Here is a 20,258-nt window from a genome sequence, read left to right on the forward strand (position 1 = left end):
AATTTGCATGTTAGTTATATAGGTTTATGTTAGACGGCACGTATCTAGTCCCTCAGGGCACGAATGTACAATAAAGGTCTTCATTCATTCATTCATTAATTCTTTCTTGTACTTTATTCCTCCCTTGGGAGAGCGATGCATAGTTGAAGTATTTACAAAGGGGATGCCATGACACTTAACATGTGGTACATAGCGATCCTGTTTTATAAAATAAACTATATTCTTATATTGTTGTTATTCCGTACTAATATTTACAATCTCTCGGAGGGCAGGTGAACGAACCTGCCAGGGGTATCCAATGCCCCACACGTCTAGTCTACTGATGACCATTGGGACATTAAAAAAAAACATTCGATCAGATCTTTCATATCATATCTATAAAAAACTGTTTCCGTGTATTGTACAAATACCTCTCTGAGTTCTTAAAAGCTCTTTAGTGTTTCACTTTCAAAGTTCATTGTCTCTGCATCATTCTCTACAACTCCTTGTGAATCCACACAGCTCAGTTCTCCACAGCTCGCGTGTTTAACTCGCAGCCTAGCTTCTGCCAAGACTGTGTTGTAGCTTTTCTTGGGTGGTTAAAGTCCAGCTCTTTCTTCTTCTCCCGTATGTGCTTACATACTATGTATGAACGCAGCTCTCGTGTGCTCTATTCTCCTTCCCCCGTGCTGCAGTTTTGCCTCTCTTTCCAGGTGGCGTGCTTTAACCCTCAAACCACCGTAGCTTTTTTACGACTAATCTTACCGTATGGGGTCAAAACTGACCCCACAATGTTTTCTACAAATATAGCTTTATTGGTGACTATTTTTGTGGCTTGTATATATGTATAGTTTAAGTAATCTATAACGGACAGTTTGACATGAATAGGTGTGAATAATTTCTGTTCATTATGATAATTTATGCAAAAATAGGGAACATCGTCTTTTGCAACTAACGCTATTCAGACAAGTGGGCTCTTTTGAGGCCTGCGCCAACACTTGATGTCATATAGCATCTGAATGTCTTACTCTAGAACAACCAAACTTGGTCACCTTTGCTAAAATTTTGTTGGCAACAATTCTAAATGAATGAAATAACTAATCAAGGTTTTCATGTTGCTATGGCAACCGCCTTCTTCGAGCCATATTTGGAAAAAGTCGCTACTTTTGGATTTTACAATGTAATTCTAGGGCTGTCTTTTTAAACTGCACTTATTTTCTGACATCAATACCAACCAAATTAATTCACTATCACTTTTTTGATTTAATAGTCATAATTTATGCATATTTGATTACGTCATCGGTCAAAATCAAAGATGGCGGACGATATAATTAGATTAGCTATAACCGGCTATTTCAACCTCAAATTTCATCATTAACATGTTTATTCAAACAGAAACAATCTTAATATAAACGCTTTGGTCCATTTTTATTGTGTTATAAGGTTATATGATGAAAAAATGCATTTGAAATAATTCAAGATGGCGGAACCAAGATGGCGGATTTCGCTAGTGTAACTTGATATGAATATGATTTTTATGACGTCATTTTGACGTCGTTCCTGTTGCCATCTACAAATAACGTCTTTGGATATATTATGATTTATCATACATAATTTCTACTTAAGTTTTATCGTGTACCTTTGAATTATATGGAAATACCCAATTTGTTTGTTTCCGTCAATTAAGTCACATAAATGACGTCATAATACGTCGCAACGTCATTAATATTTACGTTCATTTGAAAAATTTGTTTTTTTCACGTTTCTACAAAATCATATTTTGTAACTATGATCATGATAACCCTTATCATACATGTTACTGGATGACAAGTATCAAAGAATAGGGAATATGAGTGCAGATTTTGCTGGGGTCAGTTTTGACCCCACTGGACCATGCGTAAACTATCTAGAATAACTTAATCAACAATGAGCCAATCTCGGTAAAAACTTGTGAGAAGTTATAAGACATATATACAAACAAAGTCATAGAATCTGGCCGTTGTTGTGATGAAGGCGCTCCACACAGCTGGTTCTACAACTTCTTCTACTATCTTGGCACCCAGCATGACCTCTGTGAATCTCTCGTCTGGTTGTTCGTGTACTTTTACCATGACTCTTACTCCCAGAATGTTTGCTATTTCTTCTGCCAGGGTTTGTCGTAATGGTTAAAAGTGGAACATCTGGTGACTAGATGACCGACCAAGTCTTCTGTAGGGTCATGGCAGGTTGGACATGTTTTTACGGTGTGTCTGGTTGAGATGGTACTGAGAAGCATGTGGTTCTTAAGGTCTCTCTGGTACTCTGGCTGTTGTCTTGCTAGTGTCCATAACTTGTGGGGTTTGTTGTTTGTCTGGTGGACTCTGTAGAACCTGTGGCAGTTGGTTTCGGACGCTGTGCTCGCCCTCCACCTCTCACTCTCTTGTGTCTGTATTGTCGTCTTCACTAGATGTTTCCATGCATTTACTGTAGGGAAGTCTTCCAGCCACTCCACCAGGCCATATTCCTTAGCAACTTCAAAACACTCGTTCACAAATCCTCTTGTCTTACTGCCTGGTTTTGCTAGGATGTAGGAGTACAGCCTGAGGAGGAACACTCTCTTTGCAAGTACAGTGTTTTGCAGACTGACAAGCTTTCCGAAAAGGCAGAGTTTACACTTGTCCAGAATTGACTTAAGACTTGTCATTCCTATTGCACTAAGACACGCTGTCGTCTCTGTCTGAAAGTGCATGCCTTGCATGTTTTTTGCTCCCCTTCTGTGCACTCTCTCTAGTTTGAGTAGATCACTTTTTGAAGGGTCCCAAAACTCGCACCCATGCAGCATGCTGGGAATGACCAATGTGTTGTACAGGGTCTTGTAGATTAAGTTGTCCTTCAGAGCCTGTTGTCAAAATCGCACTAATATTTCCCTTCCCTTTTCTGCATGCCGCCTCAATGGGTTCTTTAGATAACATGTTGTCAGAGTGTTGTACTCCAACATGCGTTCCTCCCCTCATCTTTGTCCATGGTGCATATCTAGGTACAAAGAGGATGGATGAAACCCCTGCTGACGGCACTGTGACGTGTGTGGCTGACTGTCCTCTCACTCACTTCAACGACGACGGCGTGTGCAAAAGTAGGTTTTATTCAGCCTTACATTCTACATACACCGCCCACGTAATCCAAAAAGAATTATCCCGAACCAGCTTCCCTATGATGAAGTTGTAGCTGCACCTGCAATTGAATTTACATTTATGTTTCAAGATTAACGATTCTTTACATCACTTCTGATTTGTGGTAAAACCTGTCTGCCATCCAGGGTGCAGTAGCCTGTGCTCTGACGTGAGTGGAGACGGCAGGGTGGTGTGTACGGGGCCTGCCGCGGACCAGTGTACAGTGTGTGTCTACACGGCATCAGACGGAAGCTGTTTCGAAGGATGTAACCCTGGACAGAGAACCATTAAGAATGGTTGGTGGACTTTTTTCATCAGTTCAAAAAAGAATGTTTTTTATTGGTACCCGCAATGGCAGCCTTTCTAGCGCTGATTTGATACAGGGTTTGAAGGTTTCACATAATACACAACAAATACAAATACATATCTTATCTACACTTGTGTAATTGTCGCAAGGGTCTGGGCGGCTGCAATTGGGCGCCACCAGGTGACCTCAATACGACCTTCCCAAATCGAAATCAGGTGCCCATTTACACCTGGGTGGAGAGAGGAAAGTCGTGTAAAGTGCATTTCCTAAGGGCACAAGATCGGTGACATGACAGGATTCGAACTCGGGATCTCTTGGTTCTGAGCCGAACGCTCTGCCGTTGCGCCACATGACCCCACTAAAAGTTCGGTAGCACAAGTATTTCGGGCTGGCTACCGGTACTGCTAAATGATATGAAGTGAAGGTTAAAGGAAGTATTTACATCTGACATAAGCTAGGGGCTTTATGTGCAAGATCTGCAATATTCATTTTCAACATGTCTCCATATTTAGATACCTGGCGACATTTGAAGATATCCCTTTAGTTTGTAGTGCTAAATCAGAAACGACACACATATATGGTTTCTGACGTTTCGAAATCAGAGCCTCTGCCAGAGATAACAGGTTAACGCAAACATATTATTAGTCCTATCTAGCATTTTGTTCATTTATGAGATGACTCTCAAGCTTGCAGCCAAAACGAGTAGATGTTTGTTTAGCAAATTGCACACCGACCGATGTGCTCGATAGACCATTCGAAACAGACCTGTCACTTAATTTAACTATACTTTCTGAGGCACGAGTTAAATCAGACTCTAATACGATGAGGTGAAAGTTAACATTAAAAAACCACACACAAACACACGCACAAACCACACACACATACACACAAACACACACACACACAGACACACACACACACGAATTCACTCACGAATTCACTCACTTACCGGCACACAGTCCCTTGCTCATTAACTTGCACAAGGAGGCACACACACGCACACACACACACACACACACACACACACACACACACACACACACACACACACACACACACATACACACACACACACACACACAGACACACAGACACACACACAGACACACTCACTCTCACTCGCCCACTCATCCTTCCATGTTTTTTTTTTTCACGTCTTTCAAGCAACATGCCGTGTGCACTTGACACGCTGACCTGCGGACAGAGCCAGCCTGGCTGGTATAAGTGTGTGAACAGGTCAACCATCTATCCTCGTTTTCTTTTGTTGCAGTGTGTGGAATACCGGGCTACGTTCTCTTTAACGAAGTATGCTACAAATACTTTGAAGAGGAGAAGACGTACGACGAGGCTCGACAGACGTGTGACGTGGACGGGGGAATTGTGGCCGTGCCGAAGGACAGCCAAACCAACACCTTTATCCACGAGCTGGGAGGAACGATGAAACGCTGGATCGGGTTGACTGACATCGACGACGAAGACCAGTGGGTTTTTGCTGACGGCCAAAGCCTTACGTCATCGAGCTACGAAAACTGGAACACTGATGAACCGAACAATGGTAATGTTGATCCTGACGAAGTTGGCGAAGACTGCGTCGAAGTTTCTGGATCCTCGCACAACTGGAATGACATAGGGTGCCATAACATCGATACATTCGTCTGTCAGATAGGTAGGTATATGTTATGTTTACACTGTCACCTCACTGATTAACACTATAATCTGAAATATAATCAACTTATTTCGGCTATCCCTTCTAGTTGGAAGGCCATGCGGAAATAGAAGTCTCCAAGTTTGTTTGTCTGTCTCCCTGTGTGCAGAAACAAAGGCTGGCTTCGAAATTGTACAATTAATAAATGCCTCTACATATTTTTCATGAACGAAGCCAGCTTATGGGGAACTTTAAAAAAAATGGAATTTTCATCGGAAGAATATTTTGACACCCGTTACCATGGCGTGACGTGTACAGTTTGCCTTATAAATGTCCATAGATTCCAATACCCGTATGTTTCAGTATAAATTGTTATTAAAATTTTACTATGCAACAAAACACTATATATATGGGGATTGATAGACTCCCCCTTGTGTAGTCTCTGTGAAGAGGAAGAGAAAACAGTTGTCCATATATTTTGGAGCTGTCATAAAACTGCATATCTTTAGAGACAGATTGACGACTGGTTCTTGAAAATCAATGGTAATCATTTTCATATCAATGCACTTAGTATAATTTTCGGTATTTTAAGTGATCGTTGTCCGGTTCTGTCAAATGTTATTATTCTGCTTGGTAAGACATTCGTCTTTAAACATCGCAAATATTCATTGAATTTACCAGCCTTCATAACTTCTGTTTCCTTCTTTTACAAATTAGAATTGAATATCGCAAACACGCAAGCTAAACAACATAAACATAGGTGAAAGTGGGGAAATTAGTGGCTTATCTTGACAAATGATAGAAATGTGATTTTTCGTTGTTAATAGATATTATATTTGATATGGGCAATAGAGGTTTCAGTGCCAACTATTTTTGTCAAACGACTGTTTTCGGATTTTATGTTTTGATTTTGTCGTACCTCATGTGCTCTTTTGTAAACTGCCATTCTTCTCCTTGTTTTGTTTATTAAAACCTGAATAAAGAAAGATTACAAAAAAATAGCACTCTTATCATGACGTAAACATAAACATCTTTTTTTTCAAATCAATCAGTATACCTGCATGCACACGCGGACTCGCACATACACACACAGACATACAGACACATACACACGCACACACACACATACACACACACACACACACACACACACACACAAACACTCACACAAACACAAACAGACACTCATACTCACACACACAAACACACACACACACACACATTAGCTCACTCACTCTTTCATGTTACGCTTGTTTCAGACTACACACCTAGTGCAGTCGTCACCCTTACCTGCGAGCCGTGCCAGCCTGGCTACAAGTGTGTGAACGGAGACGAGGTGAGTAGTTTGGTCGGATTGGTAATCATTCTTGAGGTGCAGGTCAGAGGTCAGATATTCTTCATTGCAGGCTTAAGATATTGATCAATGATCATTATCATCCATCCGTGCTGTAACTTACCAAAATCTATACCCATTAGGTGGAAGAAATTTGCCCGGCGGGGACCTACAGTAGAGCGGACGGGACAGCGTGCGATCCCTGCGCCGTAGGAGAGTTCGGCTCTAGCGGTTCCTCTACCTGTCAGTTGTGCCCGGCAGGAGAATTCAGCACGCAAGCTGAGGCATCCAGATGCGAGCCATGCCCAGCAGGACAGTACAGCTCCTCTGAAGGCTCCACTAGCTGCAAAGTCTGCACAGCAGGACAGTATAGCTCCAGCGACTCCTCTGCCTGTCAGCCGTGCCCGGCTGGACAGTTCAACACACAGAGTGGATCATCCAGCTGCGATAACTGCCCAGCAGGACAGTACAGTCAGTCCGAAGGGTCCACCAGCTGCCAGGACTGTCCAGCAGGAAAGTACAGTCTTCGCAGCGGCTCCTCCGTCTGTTGGCTGTGCCCGGCGGGATGGTTCAACACTCAGAGTGGATCAGACAGCTGCGATTCCTGCCCAGCAGGACAGCATAGTCCCTCCATTGGGTCTACCAGCTGCCAGGTCTGCCCGGCAGGAACGTACAGCTCCAGCGGCTCCAGGGACTGCACGAACTGCCCAGCGGGGCAGTACAGCGACACGGACGGTTCCACCGGCTGCCTTGACTGCCCCACCGGGTTCACTAGTACCGCAGGTGCAACGAGTTGCAACTGTGAGTGAAAATTATGGAAGTCAGCGATAGACATACCCTTTTCTTAAGAAATGGTCACCATATATAAGTGCTAGCCGGTTTGGTTGCAGTTTTTTTTTCAGCTATAAGATATCGACGAATGCAAATCGAATACATGTCAGAAAACTGGTAGGATGCGTTTTATCTTTTTTTTATTTCTAAACCAATTTTGACGACACATTTACTAGACTGAACGTTAATATAGACATTATATTTGATCATCAGAAATACGAGCAATTCCCAAAAGTTTCATTTATTTGAAAATGTTAGTCCCTTACCAGTTGTTAGAGGGTCCAAATAGTCGACATGTTCTTATCGCTGGTCAATCTGTAATAACGTTTTGCTATTTTTTAGCCTGAGAAGCGTTCACTGGACTTGAATTTTATGACTGAAAATATTCCGATGAAGGTTATAAGATACACAAGGAAGCAGTTACGCAAGCAACTTGATAAAATTTGGAAACGAATAAATAGAATAAATCATGTGATGTGTGTTTTCCTTCACATCCACACCCCCTAAGCTAGGAGGCAGTCTCGATAGTTAGGGAAGCCTTGGAGGCCGAGTACACACTAGCTGCACTATGAGTCCTTTGTACTATTAGGTAGACCGAATACTTCGCAGCCAGAGGCTGAATTGCGAGGAGCGCACATTGGCGGAGCTAGATCACAAGGGTCTGTAGCGACTGCCGTTCAGGCGCGCAGGTGATCTCAATACGACCATTGCCCCATGTGCGGCCATAGGACTGTAGGTTTTGAACCACGCACACCGGGAAGGGAAGGACCCCTGCTCTTGCGGTGGGTTCTTTAACGTGCTCGAGGTGTGGCTGTCCTCAAACACGGGACCTCCATTTAACGTCCTATCCGAGGGACGTCCCTAACCGAAGCTAGGTACTCATTTACACCTGAGTGATGTGAGGAAATTCGTGATAAGTGCCTTTCCTAAGGGCGCAACGTCAACGGGAAAAATCAGGGAACCCCGGATTCGAACTCAGTATCTCTGGGTTCTGGGGCCAAACAACATGCCACTGCGCCACCGCGACGCCACTAGAGTTCACATACTTCATCTATATATATATATTAAGCAGGTGCATGATGAACGAATTCAAGCCATCTTTCCTCATTTTTTTCTTTCGTTACAGCGTGTGCATTCTCAGGCTACATTTATTCTAACGGAAGGTGCTACAAAGACTTCGCGGAGAAAAATACATACAGCGAGGCTCAACAGACGTGTGCCGCAGACAGTGCAAGATTGGCCATGCCGAAGGACAGCCCAACCAACACTTTTATCGCCGGCCTGGGAGCAGGTGAAGACCGCTGGATCGGGCTGACTGACATCGATAACGAAGATCAGTGGGAATTCGCTGACGGCCAATCCCTTGATTCATCTGGATACAAGAACTGGAACAACAATCCCCAAGAACCGAATGGTGGTACTAGTGAAAATTGCGCCGAGGTTCTGGGATCCTCGCACAAGTGGAATGATGAAAGTTGCGACTCCAGCAGGGGATTCGTCTGTCAGATAGGTATGTTCTATGTCTATACACCTTAACGATTAACAATTTGAATCTGTACACCTACGAAATTATTTCATGGATCTGTCAATGACGTTATAGACAATGCCTTGTCTTGTTATAGACAATCGTCAGTCATAAAACACTGAAAGAAAACTTACACAGCCCTGAAATATATCCCACAGCCGTGCACCTATGTACGTTATAACATGAATGCAACATTTTTTAAAGAAGACCACTGCATCAATGCCAAAATGCAAATCGTTTTGCGATTAGAGCTCTTCCCGATAGTCGACATTGTACTTTGTCCGTAACACTTAAACAGAGAGAGGGAGTTGGACGCCATGGCCATTTTGAAAATCCTTCTGTAGCGAGTTAGGTGACGTTGAACAACCACACAAAAATCTATTAAAAAAAATAAAACGCAAAATATTTACCTTCTTGACGAAAATAAACAAGTCAAGAAACTACAGGGACGTGCAGGGTCCGGCGTTGCGCTTTATTTGACGCTTTGTGAAAATCTTCAATGTCTGTTGCACTTATCATGAATAATTAAGTAAAAACACCATATCTAACTATATCTTATTGGATGGACAACATATATAATCGGACAAACGTTAAAGGAACATGTCTTTGCACACAACTGTAATCTTCATGTCACAGATCGCATCAAAGGCTCAGTATGATTAACTTAACTTTACTGTTCAAGGCTCGAAATTCATTTTTGGGAATAGGTGCACTGGTGCACCCCACCAAAAAAAAATTAGGTGTACAGAAAGCTTTTGGGGTGCACCACACAGAATAAATTGACTGTCAGGTAAACATAATATCATAATTCAAAAGCTACTGTCTCAATCTGTTATTTGATAGCTAACTTCAACATTTCAAACAAGTAATACATTAAATAAAATACAACTAAAGGTTGTATTGCTTTTTCTGATACTTACATTTCAAGAGTATTTTCTGTGTAATAGTGTATAATTCTACCGTAACCCTATAGCCTACAAAAATATATAGGTGCACTGGTGCACCCACAGTCAAAAATTAAGTGCACAGCTCCAATTTTGGGTATACACAGGTGCACATACACCCAGTATTTCGAGCCCTGCAGTGTTTGATTTGTACGATCTTGCATGCATACTTTAAATATCGATGGAACATAAACACGAAAATGTTCGTAATTTGACATATTCCGTGCCACTGCAGACTATTTTAGTGTCGAAAAATATCTTAATTATGTAAACTTGTTATAAACTAATCTCTAAATGATTATGTAAACCTTTTATTAACGTGAACGTGCCACAAGTATGAAACTCTTTATCATTCATCCGTTTGAGGGAAATTATGGCACTTTTGCATAAGTCATTGATATAAGGCCCGTGTTTGCATTGATATAGATTACATATTTTACATTTATCAATGAACTTCTGGTATAATAGAATTTGTTTATGCAAATTAATCCCTGATTTTCTGTAATTGTTTCATCTTTGTCGGAGCAACATGCCCCAAATCCTGAAGATCCATTGTTCCCACTTTCAGATAATACTATTAACTGTATCTCAGCCTTCGGCTTCCCAATACCTTTACATACCAAATATCATCGCAATCCGTCCAGCCGTTCTTAAGTTATGCTGACCACAAACGTCCGGAAACTTTGAATTTCAATGGATCGACATCACATTGTTGAGATGGGGTATACGGCATCATTTCCTTGCTAAAATTTCGTATTAAAAGGTACCTTAGATAAGATGTTGATATGTATTCAATGTTTTGATTAACGTAGACACATCTTTTCGAGTGAACGGAGTAGATATTGGCTATTTGGAAAACAAATGATGATTGTGAGTGACAGAACAGAATTCAGAAGATCAAGGTAATCCCTGTAAGATTCGATAATTGTGACATAGTTATAATTTGGTGTCGTGTGGCGCAAGTAGAGCGCGCGGCTGTCAAATAATGGGACCCGAGTTCGAATCCCGGGTCGTACCCAGAGACATGTCCGAACTTGCGCCCGGACGTTGTGCCCTTGGGAAAGGCACTTAAGACGACTTTCCTCACTTTACTCAGGTGTAGATGAGTACCCAACTCATCTAGGGTTAGGGACGTCCCTCGGATAAGACGTTAAATGGAGGTCCCGTGTTTAGGTAGAGCCGCACCCCGCGCACGTAAAAGAACCCACCACACCTTTCGAAAAAGAGTAGGGGCATGCCCCGGTGAGTGATATGGTCCAAACCTTACAGTCTGGTCTGGGTTGACATCTTGAAAAGTTGATAGTCACCTGTTATGTCAAACCGTCCACAAATGTGGTAAATCAAAATGAATAAGTAAATAAATAAATAAACACAGCTGGCTTACTGCAGAGCAAATATCATAGCCCAGCAAAATGGCTCCTCCTATGATTTATGTTAGAAGAAAAAAACAGACAATATGGTAAGAAAACAAGTCAACATACCTGTTGATTGATATAAATCTTAGTGATGACATTCCCGTCGATTCCTTACATCAACGCTTTGTCCTTTCTAGTACCCATTACAATATAAATCTGTTAATTTTTGTTCTGATTATCCTTTCAACAGGAAAACTAGCTCCCTCTTTTGATTGAAAAAAGCCCTGACTAGGTTGAGACTAAAAGTTAGGATACATATTAATCTAGGTATATGAATATTAATGATAATGTCCATAGATTATATACATTGAAGTTATGCCTTTTCATTATCCTGTTGCAATGGTAATATTTCAATTATGCTGTTTTTCTGCTTTCCTTCAGGGTGATGACTGCAACTGACGCTGGTTGGAATACACTAGAACCGCGAGGACCTCGAGATCGAGTTATCCAGACTCTCTTTTAGAATTTAAAAGTCATGTTTCATATTCTGTTCCATTTCCAGGTTGCTAGTTCAAGTAATGTATATCCTTAACATGTTTAACGAAGTCAATAAGAAACAAAAAAGGAAGGTAGCATGTCACATCTGTAGACACATATGTCCTAACAAAAGCTTATCACAACTGTCGTTACTTAGAAATGGAATAAATATTGAATATGATGTGATAGATTATAAGATTACAAGCTCAAAGAATTTAATACACAATTTCTTCTATCATCGTCCAACTTGATCAATGATCCTTTACATATAATTACAATCACACTGAAAAGAAATTCTTCTTCTTCTCCTTTCCATCCTGTCGGACGATATTCAAGTAGAAAAATTTGAAAAAAAAAATTCAATGACATCAATACACTCTTGTATTAAAGGACAAAAGTCAAGAACCTTTTTTTTCTCCGGCAGAGCTCTGTCCGGCAGTCGATTTCATGTTTTATCAAGTCTTAAATAAAGCGAACAATGATCTTTCAATAACCTTAATTGATTAACGAATACCCTATGTTTAAAATAATCCTAAATGACTATCGCAAAAGTCTTCAAATGACCTCTCAATAACCTTTAAATATCCTTTAGTGCCTTTCAATGATCTTGTATAGTCTTTAAAGTCTTTCATCGATCTATAATGTCTTCTTTTGATTTTTGTCATTGTTTTCTCATGATCTTACCATGATCTCCAAAGTCTTTCAATTGTTTAATGAAATATACCATGGTTGGAAGAAAGTGGACATTAAGTTCGGTCAATGTTACGACAACTGCAACACAATGCTGGGCACTGATATATACGTTTTAAGGGGCTGTATGTAATGTAATACGTCTTGAAAAGATGAATTTTTCAAGATATGTTATTGGATGTGCTGAAGAACAGGAAATATTTCTTATCAAAGCTGTCAGGGAACCCCAAATGAAATACACTTTTCCATTCGGCAAAATCCAGCAAATGCTTTAACAATATTTCAGTAGCTATTTGAGTTACGTTACGCTGTTCAGCCACAAACACCAACAGAAACACAAAAAAGCAAAGGTTAATGTTGTTTTTTTCCATTCAGTAACGTGCAGTGCCCAGCATTGTGCTTGGAATGTTGATTTTAAGTTTTGATTGAAGCCCGAGTAGAATCTTTAACTTCAAAACGGGGCTGATTTTTTTTCTGATTTACGAAAAAATGACATGACATATATCGATAAAAGCATAAAATTATCTTTATGTTGTCATTATTCTACTATGTGATCTTGATATGAATAACTAGTAGGCGACACGGTTACTCCATGACGACACTAGTCTGACACTACGTCACCATGTTGCCCATTTGTAGCTCTCAGGCATACCTGCTTTTCAACCATTCCAACCCATCATGACGTCATAGCCAATCATAGCCATCTCCACAGCCCTCTTGACGTCATAGATAAAGACAGCCATAGCTATCTTGACGTCAAAGATAATACTCATGACGTCTTGCTGATAATTACCATCACATGTAGCATACCTTTCACGACATATTGTTACACATAGCCATTTAATGCAACACATCACAATAATATGGAATCTGACGTAGAGGACAAAACGCTTCGTACATGCAGCCAAAGCATTGTGTGGTTTAATTGTTAAATGGTTGAGAAGCTCGTAGTTTGCACCTGATAAGGATGACGGATATCTAAGATGTTTACTTTAAATATTTGTTATTTTTAGTGCAAAGTTTATTATGTATATTTTCGTCGAAGTCCACGTACATCAGCCACCCATCATAACTTGCCACAATATGTATTCTGTGGACTAAAGCAATATGAATAACCGATAGCATTCACCACTTTGTTAACAGTTATCAGTAAGTAGGTTGATAAAACAGCATATTCTCATACTTACAGGTCATCTCTGTATCACTGTAAACAACAGGTTCACATTAAATATATAGCAGATCATATACAGCCAATGCTTACAATATATACAAAACAAAAGTAATACTAGAAATTGTGTAGTGGTCGAACCTTTACACAGATGAATTTAGTGACGACTGGACCGAAAGCGTATGCATATTAACTTTTAATATTTGTTTTTTTCAGTGTAAAGTTTATTATGTATATTTTCGTCGAAGTCCACCTACACCATCCACCCATCATAACTTGCCACAATATGTATTCTTAGGACTTAAGCAATATTAATAACCGATAGCATTCACCACTTTGTTAACAGTTATCAGTAAATGGGTTGATAAAACAGCATATTCTCATATTTACTGGTCATCTCTGTATCACTGTATAAATGTAAACAACAGGCTCACATTAACTATATAGTAGATCATATACAGCCAATGCTTACAATGTATACAACACAAAAGTAATACTAGAAATTGTGGAGTGGTCGATCCTTTACACAGATGAATTTAGTGACGACTGGACCGAAAGCGTATGCATATTTCATTTTAATTCGTTTTATCAAAGTTGCGCATTTTATAGTGTGCTTCTTTTCTCTTATATGTTGTATAATTTATTCCCCTCATAGCTGAATAAACTTTCCGTTCCAAACCGTGTGTCAGTTTCTTTAATGCCACAAAATAGCAATGTAGAAAGTTCGATATTCCAGCAAAGTTTTCACATGCATGTTGTCAATTGTCAATTTTGTTTATGTTTTCATTTAAGAAGAATGTGTTTCTGCAAAGAGACTTAGTATCAGATGTCAAGACAGTTTCATTAACAATTTTTCAATTTATTTTTTCACCGCAATCTAATGACTTTGCATACAGTATACATATTAATCATATTGAACTCCAGTTTATTATTTTTTCTTGCAAGATGTTCTCACTGTACATATTTTTTTCGACTATCGCCTTAATTCACATCTTCGAATGATTTCTTTGTTAAATTTATTTTATATGCACAGACCTCACGTCTGGATATCACATCGAGTTAATGTTTCGCTAGACAAACTCATACAAAGTTAAGAATTTCGACACTGCAGAAGAGCATTATCATATTGGCTCTATAAATTGAATCACTTATTTCTTTGTACTTATCAACTGCTTTCTGTCACACTGTACATCACATTGAAAATACTGCACGTACTAATACTAACAAGGAAATCTTCTCTCCTTTCTTTGTAAACAAGAAGCATACTACTTATCGATGCTTGCTAGCCAGAACCAATTGAAACTACATTGAATTGATTGCCCCTAAATTTACAGGTAAACATCACTGAACATACCACAATCATTTCTAAGAATGAGATACAGTGTCTTATCTGATTAAAAGTAAGAGAACATAGAAAAATTATGTGTGTTGATTATGATTTTATAAGTACATTTCGTAAGTTGCTGCATTGCAAATTTCTACAGTAAATTTTAGATTGTATAAAAGTCAGTAACTTTAATCATACAACTTAAATTTTTAAAGTTAGTTCATGCTTTACGCGGTCATGGCAAAGGCATGGATTTTTCTGTACCAGACTCTCATCTCGTAACAATTGACTTGTCTCTAATGGCTTGAGTTGACGAACTAATGAGAACAAAAAATGGTATATTTTGCACCCCGTTTAAACTCCAAAACACAACATTTTTCCAGTTCTCTAAGAAAAAGAGTCCAAATGATATTATTTTGGAGTGATGACGATAAATTGCGTTTTTTAAGTACTTGGGGCAACCTGGCAGAAGAAACTTACTGCGGAGTGGCATTCCCAGTTCAACCATTTTTGCCAAGAGAACGACGCAATCTTTTTCCCCGAAAGGATTTTTTGGGCGTGACGGATACCACAAGGTGTACTTCTCAAGTGGCGACCCATCGATCCACTCAAATTTTGCTTCTTCACGCTGATGCAGGCCAATCAGATGAGCGAAAAAGGGCTGCTTGAGAGATGACAAGAAGGCATTGCTCTCAGCGTCTCGGGGCATGGCGAGGGTGCCACCGTCTTTGCGACAGGTCTCAGTCGCATCGTGGAAGATCATGGGTATTTTGAACCCTTTGTAGCAGATTCCACGAAACATCGCATAACGTTCGGGACAAGATCCTAAAAGAAAATAGAGTGGGCATATGAAAATTATCCGCCAATCCCATCAATTCCCAGTACAAACCATTTATTAAAATACCTAGGAACTAAGGGTGATGCCTCACCTCCATTGGCTTTGGAACGGCCAGCAGGACAAACTGAGCTCCCTGGCAAACCAGGCGGCCCTAGAGGACCCATCAGTCCTTGTACTGCAAGACCGGCTGGTCCCGGAGGTCCCGGGGGTCCACGGGGCCCCATGGCTCCCTTTTCTCCTGGAGGTCCAGGAGGTCCGATAAACCCAGCACCAGCCGGCCCTATGGCTCCCTTTTCTCCTGGAGGTCTAGGAGGTCCGGTAAACCCAGCACCAGCTGGTCCCATGACTCCATTTTGTCCTGGAGGGCCAGCCGGCCTCATGGCTCCCTTTTCTCCTGGAGGTCCAGGAGGTCCGACAGATGCAGGACCAGCTGGCCCCATTGGACCCGTCTCTCCTGGAGGTCCAGGGGAAACAGGGCCAGCTGGCTCCTTGACTCCCCTTTCTCCTGGAGGACCTACAGGCGTCATTGGTCCTAATTTACCTGGAGGCACAGTGAAGCTAGGACGAACTGGTCCTATGGCTTCCTTTTCCCCCTGATGCCCTATACAACATGACAGAAAAAAAAAACAGTTAGATTCTGCTTAAAGCCATGGATTTTCATAATTAAAAATTGACAATTATTCGATCATAATTGATATGACAGCAAGATACTTCTTAACACATGAGGAATTCAATTACATGGCAAGTTTTCCATACACAAATTTGATATTTCATATTAGGAAGTTGCACTTACGTTGGAGATCATTCCACCTGTTCAATTTGGCCATCTCTTCAGACAGTTCGGCCATCTCTTCAGACAGTTTGGCCACCTCCTCAGAAATAGTGATGACTTTAGCTATGTTCCAAAGCAATAGAGGTGGATAAGACGAATGTAGATATTCCCCAATAAAAGCATTTATTATTCAAGGATATTGGAGTTTTCTTTTCTAACAGACACCGAAACGTCAGCAGGTGAGAAGTGACAGGTTGTGTAAAAAGAAAACAACAATATCCTATGGTCTACCAAACTGATGGAATTATTTTCGGGAGTTTTTATTCAACTTTATTCAATACGTAGGATTAACAGGTTTACCTGTCAAATAGGGCAACATGATGATGACTGTCAGACCCAACACAAGCCAAACAGTTTGCAACAGCTTCTTGATGACTCTGCGACATTTAGTCTTTCTTTTGGCGTCCGCATCGTAGTTTGCATCTGTTTGAATACGAGGGAACTGTAAGTTTTGAGTAAAGCTTGAAGTTCATGTATTCCTTGTGACTTTCTCGGACAGTATGTGTATTGTTTTTGATATCAATAGGGCACTTGATTAAAGGCATACAGAGCATTTCATGAGGCTTGAAGCTTGAATAAAAAAACTCAAATGTCTAGCCATTCCTACACATAAGTTTCAATAACACTATACCATTACATGTCGACAAGAAAGGAGCAAAGATACGATTTCGTTGTGTGGTGAGAACTGATAGAAATTCCAAGCCCTAATAGACTGACTGTCCATCACAATTAGCGGTTCGACAAATGAGAGAGGGACAGCATGTTCGTCAAATATTTGCATTTTTACGTTTTAATTTTGCATGTCTACGTTTTGACGGAAGTGGGCGGGGCTATGGTGTCTGTCTATTTACACTAGGCGTGTGAAACTACAAGATCACCATGTAGCTATGAGTACTTTTGATATTTGAATATTTCCAGTTTCAAAGCCTCATAAAATGCTATACTTTAATGTTCAAGTTCTTCACATAGAACGATAACGCATTTATAATCGATGCAGGTTGGACGTCAATACGTCACTGCCTAGTGTGCCATATACCCCGATCACATGATAATTTGAAGTGACGTCACAGAGTCTTAGATATAGGAACAGTATCTTTAAGAAAACCAATCTTTAGTTAACCACAAATTGTTCACAATAACAATAAAAAAATGGAGTTAGCGAGAATGATGAAGACAGAGTATCTGATAATTAAAATAAATTCCACATCAATTTCTAGAAAACGTTTTACCTGCTCTGGTGACGTACAAAGGGTTGGGTATGTTCGCAGCGGCGTCCGCACGTGACCTCCAATCAGTCTGAGGTTGCTTCGTGGGCGTGGTGCCTGGATAAAATATGAAACATTGATATCAATATTCTCAAAATTTACAGGAAAAAATATCAGAAAAAAAGAAAACAATTCTAAGGACTAAGCCCAGATTAGTTATGTTCTAACTTTAACGGAACTGAAAATTGAAAACATATGTCTAGGAAATCAATGACGAAAAAATTGTATTTTAGTAGACACTCGTCTTCAGTAATTGACTTTTTTTAATCTTTGCAATTTTTAGAAAGAAAATTACAAAGGAATTAAATGACGTGCACAATTAGACTTGGGCAAATTTCTCACTTATAGTGCTGTCTTTTTGTTGTCCATACTTCGTGTTTTGTTTACATGTTTCTGAAACACAGATTGAGTTAACAAAACAGCAGTCCGCCATTTTGTCATCACTACATAATACGTCAGCAGTGTAAGTAGTCTGGGGACATCAGAGATAAAAGATCTCGATCGATATCAACATACAGCAAACACGCAAACGAAGAAAATGCTAAACAGATCGCAGGCAGAAGGTTTTTAACGACTTATTTTTAGGGATTGTAAATTACACTGAATATTTACTTACGAAGTGAAATAATTGTTATTATGGAAACATCCGGACTATTTCTTAGCTGAAACTACTATATAGCATTTCAAAGCTAGCAACAGGGCGACATTTTTTTTCCATTTTAGAAAATAATGGAGGGCAAAAAACAGACAAAAACGTGCTACCTCCAGTGTTAGTGGACCTATATCGCCCCCCCCTCCCACTGTAAAGATATTGTGTATCAGCATGATATAGTAATGTGTTTTCCTTTTCTTGCTGTTGCAGGTATTCGTGTACTCAAGTTACAGAAGTTGCAATAACTAGTTGGCTTTATCATTCAACCACAAGAATAAGACTAAGCATATAAGTTAGAAAATTGTAATAATTTCCAAGGTGGCTAACGTCCCTGGGGCAGACTTGCAGCTTCGTCTTGGCTTGGCTAGCATTGTGGAACTTCAAAAATGTTATCCATGTTGTTAACAGGGTCCCAAATGATACACAAAAGTGTCCTTGCAAAACCTGCCACATCTTTGCTCTAAATATTGTAAGATCTAACGCACATCAGACAGATATGTCTCAGGACAAAAGTTACCAACCGGCTGAATTCAAATTTTGGAGCAAAGGATGATGGGAGTAATTTCCCATGATTCTAAGCAAAACTCTTGTTTCTAGAATTACTTTCTTAAACCGTTTGATATTTAGAAAATAAAAGAATATCATTCTAATTTCATTTGGCTTTTTCTGTCTATTGATATTCAAACTCAGTAAATTTTTAAACAGTGTTTACCAAGAAGTTAGCACAAGAAAAACTACATGCATCTGAAAATTCTTCACAGAGTAAAACAAGAATAATCTTTTCTGGACTTTCTCAATAAAGATCACAAGAACATTCAAGAATCTTATGCTAATGATGGCTTGTTTTGGAATTTCTTGTTTTTCTTCCATTTTTTATTAGTATTAGTCAAGTTAAGTTAATAAAAATATTCTTGTATCTTTTATACATCACCAAAAAAAACAAGAATCATCTGTCTTAAACTTTCTGAACAAAGAAACCAAGAACTTGGATGAATTTCATGAAAGTCATGACTTGTTTAAGAATTTCTAGGTTGTCTTGTTTTTCTTAACAGTATTTGGTCAAGGTAATGAAGAATCTAATTTTTGTATCTTCTTAAATATTACCAACATAGACAAGAATTTCATTTCCCAGACTTTTTACATAGAAACATCAAGAAAATTCAAGAATACTCTTCTTAGCGAAATCAAATTTAAGATTAAAAAATGGGCCCATGGCAAGAAAAAAATCTTATGGGTAGATTCTATAAATACTCCATTCGACCAAACAAAAAATGAATCTTGTGTGAAGACTGAAAAAGAAAGTTTTACTTAAATTTCTAGAAGATTCTTGTAGGTGAGCTTTAAAGTAGAACTACTTTCTTCACTTAAGAAAAACAAGAATAAAACTCTTCATGCAAGGATTAACATACATAGATTTTGCTGAGTGTTTCTTGATTTTTCTTGAACTTTCTTTATATAAGAAAATCTTATCTTCCCTCAAGAAGAACAAGAAAACAAGAAAAATAAGAAAAAACATTTTTGGTGGTGTAAGCTGTTTATTGATTTATTCATGTATGTATTATTCATTCGGCATGCATGTACAATGTACAGAATTTACATGCCAGGGTTGCCCAACTAGCCAAAGCTATGTCAAAGGGCTAACCCTGGGGTAAAAAGCATAATCATTGCATTTAACTTACAAAATTAATACTTACTAGATTTAGAGGTTGACATTCATATTTACATTATATACAGGAATTAAGTGTGTCCCATGTCAGGTAGGAGACTAGCTTTAAGTGGCATTATGGTGATTGTTAGGACTTTCGTGAGTGTTCGAGACGAATCTAGTCGCTATTTTTTGAACTGTATTTTATTGATATTGTCTTTGTGGGTCACTTGCAT

General features: G+C 39.5%; 3 protein-coding genes across 3 annotated transcripts in view; 1 reads left to right on the forward strand and 2 right to left on the reverse strand.

Annotated features, from left to right (window-relative positions):
* LOC136441410 (zinc finger protein 436-like) overlaps window positions 1–20,258 on the reverse strand; it is a 410,847-nt gene that overhangs the window by 138,618 nt on the left and 251,971 nt on the right. The window lies entirely within an intron of this gene.
* On the forward strand, window positions 3,007–11,781 carry LOC136441991 (proprotein convertase subtilisin/kexin type 5-like). The gene is made up of 7 exons (XM_066438576.1): window positions 3,007–3,091; window positions 3,275–3,424; window positions 4,706–5,101; window positions 6,340–6,416; window positions 6,557–7,214; window positions 8,371–8,754; window positions 11,510–11,781. The coding sequence occupies exons 1-7, from the start codon at window positions 3,007–3,009 to the stop codon at window positions 11,512–11,514; spliced, it is 1,755 nt and encodes a 584-aa protein (XP_066294673.1). The 3' UTR covers window positions 11,515–11,781.
* Window positions 12,955–16,476, reverse strand: LOC136441993 (collectin-12-like). Its single transcript, XM_066438581.1, has 4 exons — window positions 16,422–16,476; window positions 15,720–16,229; window positions 15,360–15,615; window positions 12,955–13,105 (listed from the first exon to the last, which is right to left on the reverse strand). The coding sequence occupies exons 1-4, from the start codon at window positions 16,474–16,476 to the stop codon at window positions 12,955–12,957; spliced, it is 972 nt and encodes a 323-aa protein (XP_066294678.1).

Source organism: Branchiostoma lanceolatum, chromosome 9, assembly GCF_035083965.1.
Source record: "Branchiostoma lanceolatum isolate klBraLanc5 chromosome 9, klBraLanc5.hap2, whole genome shotgun sequence".
In the NCBI taxonomy this organism is placed as follows: domain Eukaryota; kingdom Metazoa; phylum Chordata; class Leptocardii; order Amphioxiformes; family Branchiostomatidae; genus Branchiostoma; species Branchiostoma lanceolatum.

Bases quoted from the DNA above. Each gene is read 5' to 3' on its own strand.
- LOC136441991 (XM_066438576.1), top strand. From the start codon at position 3,007: ATGGATGAAACCCCTGCTGACGGCACTGTGACGTGTGTGGCTGACTGT. The intron at 3,092-3,274 runs GTAGGTTTTATT...TCTGCCATCCAG, and splicing joins CGACGACGGCGTGTGCAAAA to GGTGCAGTAGCCTGTGCTCT. The intron at 6,417-6,556 runs GTGAGTAGTTTG...TATACCCATTAG, and splicing joins AGTGTGTGAACGGAGACGAG to GTGGAAGAAATTTGCCCGGC.
- LOC136441993 (XM_066438581.1), bottom strand. From the start codon at position 16,476: ATGGCCGAACTGTCTGAAGAGATGGCCAAATTGAACAGGTGGAATGAT. The intron at 15,616-15,719 runs GTGAGGCATCAC...ATTTTCTTTTAG, and splicing joins CCGTTCCAAAGCCAATGGAG to GATCTTGTCCCGAACGTTAT. The intron at 13,106-15,359 runs GTATCCGTCACG...ATGTCGTGAAAG, and splicing joins CTTGAGAAGTACACCTTGTG to GTATGCTACATGTGATGGTA.